Genomic DNA, 14,046 nt, shown 5'->3' with positions numbered 1-14,046 from the left:
ATTCGTAAATAAACTTTCGTTCTGTTCGGACGCAACGAACACCCGAAGACCCACCAACCAGTGAACATACCTCTACTTCTTTTACGTGGTCCACGAGGCTGCTGACAACACGAGAAAATGTAGACGAGACGGATTTGGTGCGGAGCGCGACAGTTTACCGTGGGTATTCCTAGCTTTTAAGTGATTTGGACATTTTTTTAAAATTGTAGTTTTGTGGTTTGGGTTTATTGAAAGCTTTCGCTTCTGCGATATTACTTTTGTTTCACAGTAGATACATTGAAATATATTGCTATGACAATTTACGCTTTGACTTTAAATAAATTATTGAGTATTGAATTTATTAGGTATGTAGAAGATAAAGCAAAAGCAATAACGTTGAAGCTAATTTGATATTAGCAATTATTTAAGAAATATATGCTACACTTTGATGAATTATTCTTGATGAAAATTTTCTATAGCAAATATAACATTTTATAACAGATTTAACCCAAGGGTTTTAACAGTTTATGTATATAAATGTATGTTTTTATATAATTTTTTCCGATTTATAATAGTATATAAAATTCTATCGAATTATTTTATAAGAACTCCATATAATACGTAAATGTAAAAAAAAAGATTATGTCAAAATACTTCGGTCGCGATTATTATTTTTCTTCCGTAGTCGTTTCTATTTTGACCGGTTTACTCGCCGGTTCTCCTGTTTTCGTGATTTCAATGATTCGTTCAGTTCCGCTAGGTGTCTCTCCCTGAAAGAAAATGATAACATAAAAAACTAAGTCGTTATATAGATCGTAAAAGCGATCATGAAACAAATGAACGAGGCTTTTTATATTTGTTTTTATAGTGAACCCTACGGGGTCGGTGCTTGAACAATCCGTACGCAACCATAATCTGGTCAGATTAGAGTTCGAAATTTCCTCACACATTTTGAACTATTTGAGAAGAGCACCTCGAGATACAGGCATTAGGTAAGCGGTCATTGAACCGACGTATTTCTATTGTTCTACAGTTTTAACGCTAATATAAGATCAGAAAATTAACATTAGGGCTCATAGTGTCGCTACTTAATTATGCAATTCGAAATATTATATTCTTATTGAAAATAATACTATAAGCTATAAATCTATGCAAATTTGGAAATATTTCACATTTCAAAGAATTCTCTTTTGAACTATATCTCAAAAATGCTTTCGAATCAAAATTGTTGATACGTAGCGTCACTCTAGCCTGTTTAGTTACACATCAGTTATATAGATGTCGCCCTTAGCCTCTCACAAGTACGTCTATAGTGTATTTTCACGATGTCTTCTCAATGCTGAGTGAATCGTAAAGTACTCCCTGATCTTTTAATTGACATCTCGATGAGGAGCACTCGCTAGTTTCGGACTTTATCGATTTTAACTACTTCCAAGTTGACCTTTTTTTATTATTACTACTAGACATTCGATTATATGTATATATACATATATGTGTGTATATATATATATATATATATCTTTGACCAACTAACAATTATATACTATATCTTTTACAATTATACAGAAATTTTGCTCCTTGAGTTATTTATCGAGTTAAAGTCGATAAACATTGTTACGAATACTTTTACGAATGTGCCTCATCCACGTAAAAGTCTTTAATTCAACGTGACGTTCTTTTTATAGTTTAGAGCAGACTCGTAGTTTGAGGTCGAGAATAAATCGTCAGCACCATCTTGTCTAAACGAATACTCTACTACAAGGGCACACGGAACGTTGGAATTGAGAACAAAAAATAAGTATACAGAATCAAATAGAACGGGGAAAAGATACAAAAACAATAGAAAAACAAAACAAAAGAAGGCTAGGAAGAGAATGGATCATTTTCCTAAAGTGCTCTAGCTTTGCGAATCGAGAAGCGTCGGGCGAGTCCTTCGCTCGGATTCGCCACCGAGCTCTCCTCTTCGTCTCGTTACCTTTTTGGGTGCCGTGATAGTTAAAACACCATCCGAAGAAAGGCTCGAGGTAATATTGATCACATCGTGAGATGGAGGCAAGACGTATCTCCGTACGAAGTGTCTGCTGATAAATCCGTGCTCGTCTTGTCTCTCCTCGTGTTTGGCTTCGACAATAACGTTGTTACCGACCGTCTTCACCGTGATCTCCTCCGGTGAGAATTGTTGAACGTCCAATATTACCTGCGCAGATCAGAGCGAAGCAGTTAAGACAGGTCCAACGGGGAAAACTATCATTTTTTAGGAGCACGATGTTGCGTGTAGTAACCGATACGATGTATCAAAGAGGCCATAACAGAGATCCATACCACTATTGAAATATATTTCTACCATCCAATTCTTGATTACACACGTTTGTATTCCGTTAAATCCGCCCAAAAAAAAGATACAAATCATCTTTTATTGCGAAATTTAAGTATTCAGGCTTTTCACAACACCGATTATCGAAAGAGGCTCGCTCATTTAAATTACCGCCGCTTTAAGGCAGGCGAAGGCAGCCTTCGCCTGCTATCGAAATCTGCATTTATAATTAATTTGTTAACCAGTCAGTCTGTATATCAAGATAACAAGTTTTCTCCTTCGGAAGACCTTAGGTATCTGTCTGTTGGATACACGAGAAATTTACAACCATTAGCTATTTAGCTACCATACGCACAACCGTTTCTAAAGCCTTCTTTAATCACTCTAATAGTACCCGAGAAAGAAAAAACTGTAACTCAGTGGAAGAAAATAAGTACCTATCAAATAGAAGCCGTTCTTCCGGTTAACTCAAATTGTCCACGCAGTAACTTCTAGTTACAAAGGTCGCCGGAGTTTATAGAACATGAAGACACAGTAGGAAAGAAAAAATATGTAGGAGTTAATCCCAGCTTTTTCTACTTTCTACCCGTTGCAAAGTTTTTGCTTATTTTCCACTCTTGTCCTGTATTTTTCATGTAACACCAGTGTTTTGTAATTTCCATTCTACTTGAATGTAACCGTTGAGAACGAGCAAACCGAGAAGATGTAGCTGATAAACACATCTATCTGGAACATCGTTTCCTCCCCCATTTTTTTTTTTTTTTGTTCACTCGTAAGAAAGACGTGCGTGCAAAGTATACAAGTAGCAGGTGGAATCATTTTCTACTATTGAGCAAAAAGAGAGAAACAGAATCGTCACGTTGACACACGTGTTTTGTACTTCGATCAACAATTTATCTCGTGGTTAGCAGCTTCACTTTGGAAACAAACATTAAGTGAAAGAAAGCGAGGGTAAACGCATCAGTGACAGTAAAGATAAAGCGAACCGCGGTTCTTCGGGTGATACTAGCGTGATCCCAGGACCCGGGGAGCAATTTTCAAAGTTAGAAAATAAGGAATGAACTTGTGCAGAATGATACGAAAAACCTTCACTTTCTTTCGTACATTTCGGGCAAAGTAGCAAGAGACCGTCAAACAAATTTTAAATCTCCAGTGCTGCTGCATATTGAATATAGAGAGAGAGAGAGAGGAGGAGAGAGAGAGAGAGTGAGAGAGAGAGAGAGAGAGCGAGCAAGAGCGACACATTGTGCGCCTGCATTTTTGTACATATAGAATATTTCGTATTGAATCGTTTTCTATGGTCCTGTCGTTGATGATTCGAGAAGCATTTATTTTTATATAGAGATTATTATATATATAGCGAAACAAAAAAGAGATCCGAAAGTTTTAAGGGAAAGCCGTTTTTTAGTCCGTGAGGCGCCCCCATTTCAGGGGGGTGCTGCGAAACACCTCATACTTTCTCGATTCTTTCTGTCGACAAAAAAAAAAAAAAAAAAGAAGCAGCAAAAAGAAGACTGATATGATATCCATGTAACGATCCGTTTTTTTTTTTTCGAATTTCAATGACAAAGAAAAGTCGTCCTTTTTGAATATTTCAAGGTATTTGGTATCGTTTGTTGAAACGGAAACAAAATCCATTTGTGAGCGTAAAAGTTAAAGAGAAAAAAACAAAGAAATGAGAATGGCGAAAGCCGGTTAAACTGTGATTTTTGGAAGGAACTTCCGGCATAATAAAGCGTGTGTCTGTCAGAAAATAGTCGCGTGTACGTTTCGGATTGTGTGTAAACAAAACTTCTTTTGCTACAAAATTTTGACAATTTTTCTCTATTCGAGTTTTTTTGAAGAAAAATAGTAGTTTTCGAGACCTGACTTCATTCTACCACAACATTTTTAAGCCCCCTCTTCCTTGAGGGAGGGGGTTCCTGTATACACACACACATATATATATATATAAAAGGAGAAGGAACCAACAACTGAAATTGTAATAGCCCCGAAAAACGTTCCGAATCTTTATACCACTACACAGAGCTGTGAACCATTTGAAAAGAGAGGGTTGTAAGACGAGGAGAGAAATCAATTTTTAGAGTCCTTTATGTGTCAAACTTGAGATAGAGAATTATGCAGCAAAGAAAGAACATGCTGGGGGAAAGCAGCAGCAGCAACAACAGCAGCAGTAGTAGTAATAGTAGTAGTAGTAGTGGCAGAAACAAAAATCGGTTTTCGGGCCTTCTGGTGTTCCAGTTCTTTCGTTCGTTTCGTTGATTATAGTCCTTGAAGATTGTGTCCCTTCCCCCCTTTTTTTTATTTTTTTGTTTCTTCTGTTATAATTACTTTTAATTCGATGATCGAATTGCTTCATTATAACAGTTCTGTATTGAAACGTTGCGTTGATAGTATTATTTTTCAATAGAGATATTCAGTAGAGATATTTGATACTTTTGGTTAATATTTTTTTTCGTTTGGCTCCATTAATTCCTTCCCCTTATTTCTTTTGAGTTACACCATCTCCTTTAATTCTTTTTTTGTACTTCCCTTTACGAATGCGCTAATTTCGTTCCCACTTCCTTCTTTCCTTACGTTTCACTACTAGGTTTCTAGGTCTTGAAAAATAATATTCGATACATTCGAGATTTCGAGATACAAGGTTTCTTTCTTTTCATTTGATTTCTTATTTTCCTAAACACGCATATATATTTTCAACACGTTCTGTACTTATTGGACGACACCTATGATAAAAATTCATAAATGACAACAATATAAAAAGAAAAGGTTATCACTTTAGATTGTCTCAGCCTAAGTTAATCGACCGTTAAACCGCGAAATAGTGGAACAAATATTTCGCTCACTGTATTAAAGAAACTCCAATTGCACGATATTATGATAAAATAAAAGAGAAACAGTAAAAAAAGAGAGAGATGGGCCAGTAAATGTTTAGCCTGTTCTAATCCAGTGTATTCAAATTATTGAACATATTTAGCTTGTGGCGATATAATTACTTAAAGAAGCTTTCAAATAATCCCTTGATATCAAAGCGAGAGTTACTAAGTTACAACGGTTACTTAAGAAGTACAAAGCAAACGAGAACAATTTGTATTCGGTGTAAAACAGCTAAAACAATTAGAAGCAGAACAAATCTACGAGAAAGGGAAGTGTCGAGTGTGTGTGATGTGCTTTAAACATTCTATGCTCGAGAGGTTACAAATATTTCAGGCGTTTTATCCAGTTCGAATCCATCAAATCTACCGATACGTAGACAAAAAGATAGTTTTTTCTGATCTTCGAACTTACAAGCTTCGTAATATGTGTATATAATTGTGCAGAGATGAGAAATTTGATAGGTAAAGGAACGCGGGTCTGATTGGTGGCTATTGCCTCACTATTGCTTAAAATTTAACAGGGCCACCTCGTGTCATGCGTATTTTCGTAATTAGCTGAAATACTTATATGAAATATATGTTATATATTATATATTATACATTATACATTATATATTATATACTATATATATAGTGTCTTTTTGAAATTCATTTTTAGAAGTTCGCTTACTTTTGATATTTTCTTTTGCTCGAAAGCACCTTTTACTCTTGAAATACTGTCTTTGATCAATATTTTTCTTTATTCTTCGTTTCCTCGAGTTTTCCTTTGACTCGTAGCTATTTCGAAGCCTAATTTAACGCTCAACGGTATTAGCAATAATTAATATTCCGAATATCAATCCGTTTTCACTGGCTGGACACATAATTAATCTTCTTTCAACTAACTTCTTACATACGATCTAAGACCAACGACGGCTATCCCATTACTTTTTGGCTCCGGCCGAAAGTTATGGGATAGCCGTTGACTGAATATATTCGTGGTGCTTACAATAACGCGTTCAAGTATAATCTCTGTGAATCTTCAAAATCCGATCGAATACTAGCAATAAAAGATTATAATAGAGCGTTAAATTTCCAACGAACTTCAAGCACATTTATTTGGGTGTTACTAACAGAGTTGCTTCAAGCCGTGTCGCGTATATCGTGTATATTTCAAACATTCGAAGCGTCCGACTTATTTGAGGAATCACGATTTACACGTTTTTTGAAATTGCACGAACAAGCTTCAACCAGGTTTAAGGAACCAAATTGTCTCTTTTAGACAAGCTGTATAATATTAACTATCTTCCTTTTGACGTTTGATAAGCGAAATCTAACAAAAGTTGCAGTTAATTTTCTAATCGGTTAAAGAAAACACATCGTCTTCTCTCCTTTGTCTTCGTTCTCGACCTTGTTCGATCATTGTAACAAATTAACGCAACCCTAAAGACTTTCAATCCTTTCTTTGAACTCTCCTCTTCCATGGGATTCCACGTACGCGTGGGATCCTATCGAAGACGAGAGAAATCCCACATCCAGCCCCTTGCAGCAGTACTCTCCCACCCTGTGACGTACAATAATGATCTTGAACGCGAGTTCTTGAAACGAGAAAACATCCAGTGAGACGTAGATTCTATAATTCACGTCGAGATATCACGATTAATAAATAGTCATGATGTCATATTATTAACCGTTCTAATGCAAAGTATAGCGGCGACTCGAGGCCGTCTTTCGTACATCGAAATCAAATATCCCCGCAGAGTTCCACAGTAACGTTACACAAGGTGAAACTGTACGAGCAAAGTGTAAAATCGAAGCGTGTCACGCGCCCCTCCTCCAACAACGATTTCACGCTTAATAACATATATTTACGATCGACAACTTTCAGAGGCCATCAGACGAGTTACGAAGAAACTATAACGAGTAACAAAAATTAGTAGCATCACTGGTGTCAAGATGGAATACGTTCAACACATCAAACGTAAATCACTTGCTTAGCCCTGAAATCGGCGTTTAACTAAAGGAAATTTGATAACGCGCAGGTTCGTTTCTAGCAAGCATCGCACATAGTACTTTGACAGAAATAGCAGTAGGGTACATGCACCGCTCAGATTATCTGAGAATGCGTGCCAACTAAATTGCTCTAAATTATTCCAAATTGTCCAAAGCAAAAGGTTTCTAAATTCAAATAAATTGAAATATTAATTCGAAACGATTTCTTAGCGACGCAATAAATTCGTAATAAATATAAACATCCATTATTAATCTATCGGTAATTTTTGATTTGATAATCCAGTGACACCTAATTAATTGTAGTCTTCCAAAGAGATCTCATCTGATCCATATCCATAGTTACCACTCGAACCAGAAGGGTAGTCCTAGCTATACCTATTGTTTTTGACAATAGGTGTGGTTAGATACCATCGAGTGATAACTATGGATATGGCTCGCGATTCTCTATAATCCGATCAGCAGTACATAAACGATGGCCGAATCAATCTCAATCCATGAAACGATTCTTGAAAAGCTTCTCAAAGAGTAAGAAAACGACAATATTAGAAACAACAATACCTTCCCTCGTTCGCCGATCAACAGCGAGAAATTAATGTCAAGAAAACCAAGCCTGTGTTTCCACCTACATCATTGGATCTATTTCCCTAACCATACACAAAGACAGGTCAAACGAACCATACGCTTTGATCCTCCAGATCCAATAAGAATCTTACGATTCATTCGATGTATCCTGCATCATTCCTTGGGGCTTTGCAAGTCTAAGTTCAGTTTGCAGTAGAGTCACATCGCAGTTGTCGATTACGCGATTTACTCGTACAAACATCTGAAAAAAGTTGACGCATAAAATGGTCACAAACCTGGAAGTTGTCCTTGTCGTCGATCTGGATCGTGCTCGATCCACTCGAGGGCTGAGGCGTCACGTTCCTCCAGGGACGGTAGTACCTATCGCGAAAGATCGAACGTAGAGGTCTGTCGAGGTTGAGATCGGAGAACCGTGATAGAAGTTCGTCTCGATTTAATCCTCTGCCAAAGTGTTGGTCCATCAATCTGGACATGGGTCGATCTAAATCGTCCCACCAGTCACGGAATATCAATGGCACCACCGACATCTGAAACGATAATGAACAATGAAGAAAATCAGTAATATCGGTCGGTTCTTGCTTTTCGATTTCGGGACGTAGTATAGATCGCGCAATGATGATATATACAGGAGAAAATAACAAAAAGGGAGAATACTCCGTTTTAACACGTGGTTAAATTAATATTACGAGACAATTAAGCCTTTATAACGCGAGACAGAAGTTTGACGGATTAAGAGTTAGGCTGTAAGCTGTTTTTAATTAAGAACATGCTAGGCAGATTCCTTTGAGCTTAAAAGAAAGAAAGCGCGTAAACGTGTGTTAAATCGCACGCCTATCGTTATTGTGTTATAATAAGGAACACGATCTAAGTAGATTCATCTCGAGAAACGGCTGTAATTAATAACAGTCCTGATACCAGAACGAGAATCACTGAACCACGATACAATTCAAAGGAAAGGAACAGATTCTCTTTTATTGCGAGTCTTCTAGTATTAACGCGAGGATGACCAATTTAGGAATCTTTTCTTAAAGTGAACAAATCACTAAGCATCACGAGAGCTATTGCTATTACCGCAGATTAGCGTAGAGTAAATGTCTCGATTTTTAACACAGCAAATTACAACAATGTTGTTCCATTATTGTTTACGCGTTTCCTCGAGCGCATTTTCGTCGACGAATATATTAATTAGGGTCTTACTCGAACGCACAGCAGGTGATTTTTAGGAGGCTAATAAGTGTAGGAGCCGTAGCGATTCGTTGCGAATCTTTCTCGCGCGGATAATCGGTAATTCGTAACTTTTCCATCGAAAAACGAATAGCTGCCAGCGTAAGCCGAACACTAATGTCTCTCGCTGAATGCGCACATGACACAGTCCAATACACCCGTTAGCTAACTCAAATCTAATTCAAAACGAATTTAACCGAAACATATGTTTAGCATACTCTAAACGGGGACTTACATTCAATCAACAGTCAAGATAATTTGACATTTCTAATCGGAAATTTGAGAATCGAACATCTATAAAAATAGAAAAAGGGAGATTACTCTGTGAAGAATCGCACCGCGCATATAACATTAAGAAATTAATATTCGCGACATCAAATTGGCAAACATTTATGAATAGAGCGTAACAGAATTTACGTGAACCATCCACGAAATGAAAGTATCAAAATAATTTCTATTTAGAATTGGCAAAGAATTGTGTGACGAATTTTTGTTTTGTGACATCAAAGACGCGGATGTGTTTCTTCGGTGAAGCAGAGATCTCGTTTATTAAGGAGTATCTAGAACTTATATCGTTTATAACGTCAGCGTGTTAGGGACGATAAAGAAGAAAAGTCTACTAAGACATTGCATTTCCATCGAATTACGCATAATGTAACTTATGCTATAGCTTTAGGTTACGTGTAAGAGCCTAGGTATATAGAAGATAGATACAACAACAAAAAAAAAAAAAAAAAAAAGAAAAAAAAAAAAAAGAAACGGAACAAGAGGATACCACTCTACTCGTTTTTAGGAGTAGTCGAAGCATAAGTGGCAGAAATTGTATAAATATTCTGGCCAGTTGTACCCACGTTAAAATCTCGGCTGTAGTAAATACAAACCAGAGATGCATAAAGACCGAATAACATTTTCATTGAAAAATCGTATTGAAGAACGTACAATAATTATGTTCCTCGGCCGTCTATGTATTCCGGCAATTAAGAACGTTTACTAATTCCTACGATCAGAATACTAATCTCGAACACTAAAAGGAGATAATAACATACAGCGAAGAAAGGTAAAATATATAACATGTTAGGGAATATTGTAGGAGGAGAGACAGTTAACAATGTATAAGGAAGGAAAAGAAGGGAAAAGCGTCGTCTTTATTAAAAAGGCGTGTCGTATGATGTCGTAAACCAGAACTTAATAAGGAATGTACTTAACAATTAAATCATGCTTTTTGACGATTGTATCTTAAAATGTAAGTTAGACCGCTAAGTTTCCAAATGCTACTACTACTACTAAACTACTACGTTTCGAAGTGAAACTATTATCCTCGATATCTTCATGGACGAAACTACTCTAGTGTTTAGTAAGGGAGGAGCACGAAACGTGTACCGTATATATGCATTTCTATGCGCGTATAGTAGAAGGCGATTCTTCGTTAAGAAGCGTGTTAGTCTTTCCCATGATTAGGCCGTGCGTTGATAACCATCTTTAAACGCGCGTAAACGGATAATATCGTTGACGATGATCGATGACCTTCAAGGTGGAAGGGAACAAAAAAAGAACATTGACATAATACCAGCGTTCCTAGGATTTCTAACGCTAATAGGATTAGATATGATACCGACAATTCTTAAGGGTTAAGGGGACGTATACTAGACGTGTACTTAGTCCTTAAATAGCTTAGGATCCTTACTATTTTAGGTTACTATTTCATACGGTGAAACGTCGTTGCGCGTTTTTTTCTTTTCGTCCAACGAAAGTAAGAACACTGACCGATTTACACTCATAATGATGAAAGAAGAAAAAGAAAACCAAAAAAAAAAATTTTAAAAATACAAAAAAAAAAAAGGAACAGACGACCAGTAGAAGCAAACAGTATAAGCTTCCAAAACAATCAAGTACTACCCAAACGACTTCTCTTTCTTTGGAACGTGAGAAATGTAAGAGACGTGGTTACAAACAAATGACAAATGAACACACACCTTTGAATACCTTTTCCTTTTTTTCGCACGTAGAAGGAGAACTTAGAGCGAAGAAATACAACGCGGTTCACAGATACGAGTATTGACTGTCTGATTCAGTCGCGGAAGCGCGAGGTGCTTAAATAGGCGCGTTCTCGGGGTGCGTTTCAGACGCCTGCGGACAAGAGAGAAGGAGAAAGACGAGACCGAATTTTCGGATACTCCCACGATGTTCACGTGACGTTTACTGACTCTCGTCCAGAAATACCACCCGATGAACATATTTAAATGCCGAGGAGGGGCAGGATCTCCAAGAGCGTATAATCTAACCTCTGATTCACTGTTTTGAATAACTTTGGCACGCTGCATATGTGGAACTCTTCTGTTTGTCTCCGTAATTTCAAGGAGACCTTAAAGGAAACCACTCTAACGATCCAAACTTTCTTTTATCGCGTAGATTTCCAAGTTTGGATGTCCCTCCGGGGTGAGAATAGATTTGAACGGAAAGGGCACAATGTTGTCGCGCCCTGATGATTATTCAATGTCAGCCTTTGATGTTATATATCTCATGATTACTGCTGCAAATTGCTGTTCGCTTGTTCTCCAAACTTGTCGTTAGGAGTGCGATTCCAATCGTATATACCTGTTGGTGAGGAGTTCCATGCCTTTAACAATCGGATCGAACGTGTGCACGTGTCGATTAGAGAGAATACTTCACTCGACCGCATGCATTTCACGGGTAATGGGGGAGTACGGGGGAGATTGTTATTTTTCAGTTTCGTGTAAGTATACGGAGTATACGAGGTCGAACTCTGCGTTAGGGAAACACCCAAGTGTATTTTTCAATATATTTCGAGGGAATCGTTCGAGTACGAACAATCGCTCGAAATCAGCTTGCACCGCAGGTCAAGACAATTCCGACACTCATGAGACTAATCTCCTGGTGTGTGTGTGTATACCTCACTGTAATTCCCCCTTAACGTCGATGATGATTTCTATGACCACTGTTATATGCGAGTTTTAAATGAGAACAACTTTATGCTATTAAAATTGTTACTCGAAATAGGCTCCAAAAAAAGAAGAATGTAAAAAAACCCGATGAGCTTCGAGGTTAAAAACTCGATTCTTGTCACCAAAAAAAAAAAAAGAAAAAATGATTTGTGTTTTTAAATATCGAGGACGGTCTATTTATTGATTATACTCTTTATTATAATTGATAGTGTGTATTGTTACTTGCTAGGGTACGTGTTATTTGGCGAATTTCTTCCTTACTTAGCAAACAAGTGCCAGTAACGCATACTTGGAAGGCTTGTAATCTCTTGATTAATCCGTTACAATGCAGAATTGATTATACATTCTAACATCATACTATTTACATGTAGCAACAATAATTCGTTGACAACAGTTGATTTGCGAACTAACGGCACAACTAAGAAAAGAACAATGGTGCACACATACGTACAACAATAACTACGCCTCTTTGTTCAACGAGACAAACAAAATAGAGAATGTTTGCGTAAAATAAACAAACAGATGCACGCGAGAGAGCGCTTGTTAGCGGGTAAAAAAAAGAGGAAAAATATTTAGACTTATAATAATATAATTCAGGGTTTATATGTTTGATGAATTTTAATCTTTAAGTTGATTAAAAACGCCTCGATATATAAGTAAATAAACTTAATACTATGCGGCATTATAGCGATAATATTAAATAGTAAGCTTAACGATCTTTAATAAACGATTAGGTAACGCGTAATCGACCAAATATTTACGATAATCGATGTAATATCTCTTCGAACTTTCGATAATTCTCAACGTATTTTCGTGTTTTTCTGGAATATTATGTGTTAGGCATTTGTAAGTCGATCAGAAATGTCAAAGCTGAACGGGAAACTGACAAATCTTCGTTACATCACATAAAGCAGAGAGATTCATGCCTGAAGAAAAAACAAACTCTGCCTTTTTTGCCAAGATTATTAACTAGGCTATAATAGTGTTTTAACGTGTCTCTTTGATACTGGATAAAACGACTTTGATTATTAGTGTGTTAGAGAGAACGAGCGAGCGAACGAGAGAGAGAGAGAGAGAGAAAGAGAGGAAGAGAAAGAAAGGAAATACTTCTAGGTGCTAAGAGGTCATTTGCGTGGTATACACATTACTATTATATAATATAAATATTATTAATTAGTAATTTGTAACGATTCACACTTGTATTACTTTTTGTGACTTAGTAACCGAGTTTGTAATCAATTTGTCAGTGTTATCTTCCACGGTAATGGCTTTCACCGGAAGCGCTACATTTTTTCCCCGCTGCTTACGTTACAGCATATGAAACTTACATTTAGATCCATTACTATTAATTAACATTTATTATTATACATATATACCGACATCACACGATGTATCTACACACACATATATATACTTGACGTATTACGGCAACAATATTTATGAGTGTTAGATTTTCCTCATAGGCATCGTACAATTAAAAACTAGACTTTCTCTATGTGTAACTGTAACAAGAAGTATATCGAAACGAACATAAAAACTTCTGTCTAAGAGAGAGCATATAATCCACACGCGCGAGAAATTCTTGTCGATCCAAAAACGAAAGGTATAAAGCACTCCGATATATTAGTATCTTCGTTCCGCAAATTATGTAACACAGTATCTGTATCGCCTAGCTGTTTAGGCCCATACCACATCCTTTTATTGGCTGAGAGAAACAATAAAGTGAAATCTGACGTCAAAAAAAAAAAACAAGCGAGTTCTTTTCAATTAAGCTCAATTCTCCTTCCTTAGGATAAAAAAAGCTAATAGGATTTTTTCTTTAAATGTTAGGGTTGAAAAACGAGAATATATATAATCTTGAAATGCTCATCGATAAAACATTAATAATTGAAATGACGTGTATTGAAAACTATGCAAAAATTAAGTTCAATCTTACGATCGAGATTTAATTGTATAACGAAAAGAAAAGAGAAAGAGAAATTAATTCATCTTACGGTTAAAAAGGTCCAATGTAAATAATAATTATTAAACTCTGTTATGTACTTGAACTTTGAGCATGATCGAAGTTCTTTGGGTTTCACGGTTGGAAATAATTTCAGTGGGATACGTTTACCGT

At 36.6% G+C, this 14,046-nt stretch overlaps 1 protein-coding gene and 1 long non-coding RNA gene across 2 annotated transcripts; one reads left to right on the top strand and one right to left on the bottom strand.

Annotated features, from left to right (window-relative positions):
* The first annotated feature begins 1 nt into the window (after position 1).
* LOC125386157 lies at positions 2-3,493 on the top strand. The gene is made up of 3 exons (XR_007226050.1): positions 2-159; positions 848-971; positions 1,665-3,493. It is a non-coding gene; the product is annotated as an uncharacterized LOC125386157 (long non-coding RNA).
* On the bottom strand, positions 204-13,674 carry LOC105667104 (protein lethal(2)essential for life). Its single transcript, XM_048411216.1, has 3 exons — positions 8,019-13,674; positions 1,955-2,176; positions 204-749 (listed from the first exon to the last, which is right to left on the bottom strand). The coding sequence occupies exons 1-3, from the start codon at positions 8,268-8,270 to the stop codon at positions 648-650; spliced, it is 576 nt and encodes a 191-aa protein (XP_048267173.1). The 5' UTR covers positions 8,271-13,674; the 3' UTR covers positions 204-647.
* Between the last annotated feature and the right edge of the window lie 372 nt (positions 13,675-14,046).

The sequence above is a fragment of the Bombus terrestris genome, chromosome 2 (assembly GCF_910591885.1).
Source record: "Bombus terrestris chromosome 2, iyBomTerr1.2, whole genome shotgun sequence".
NCBI classification, from domain to species: Eukaryota; Metazoa; Arthropoda; class Insecta; order Hymenoptera; family Apidae; genus Bombus; species Bombus terrestris.
This window is presented reverse-complemented; position numbering and strand designations above follow the sequence as displayed.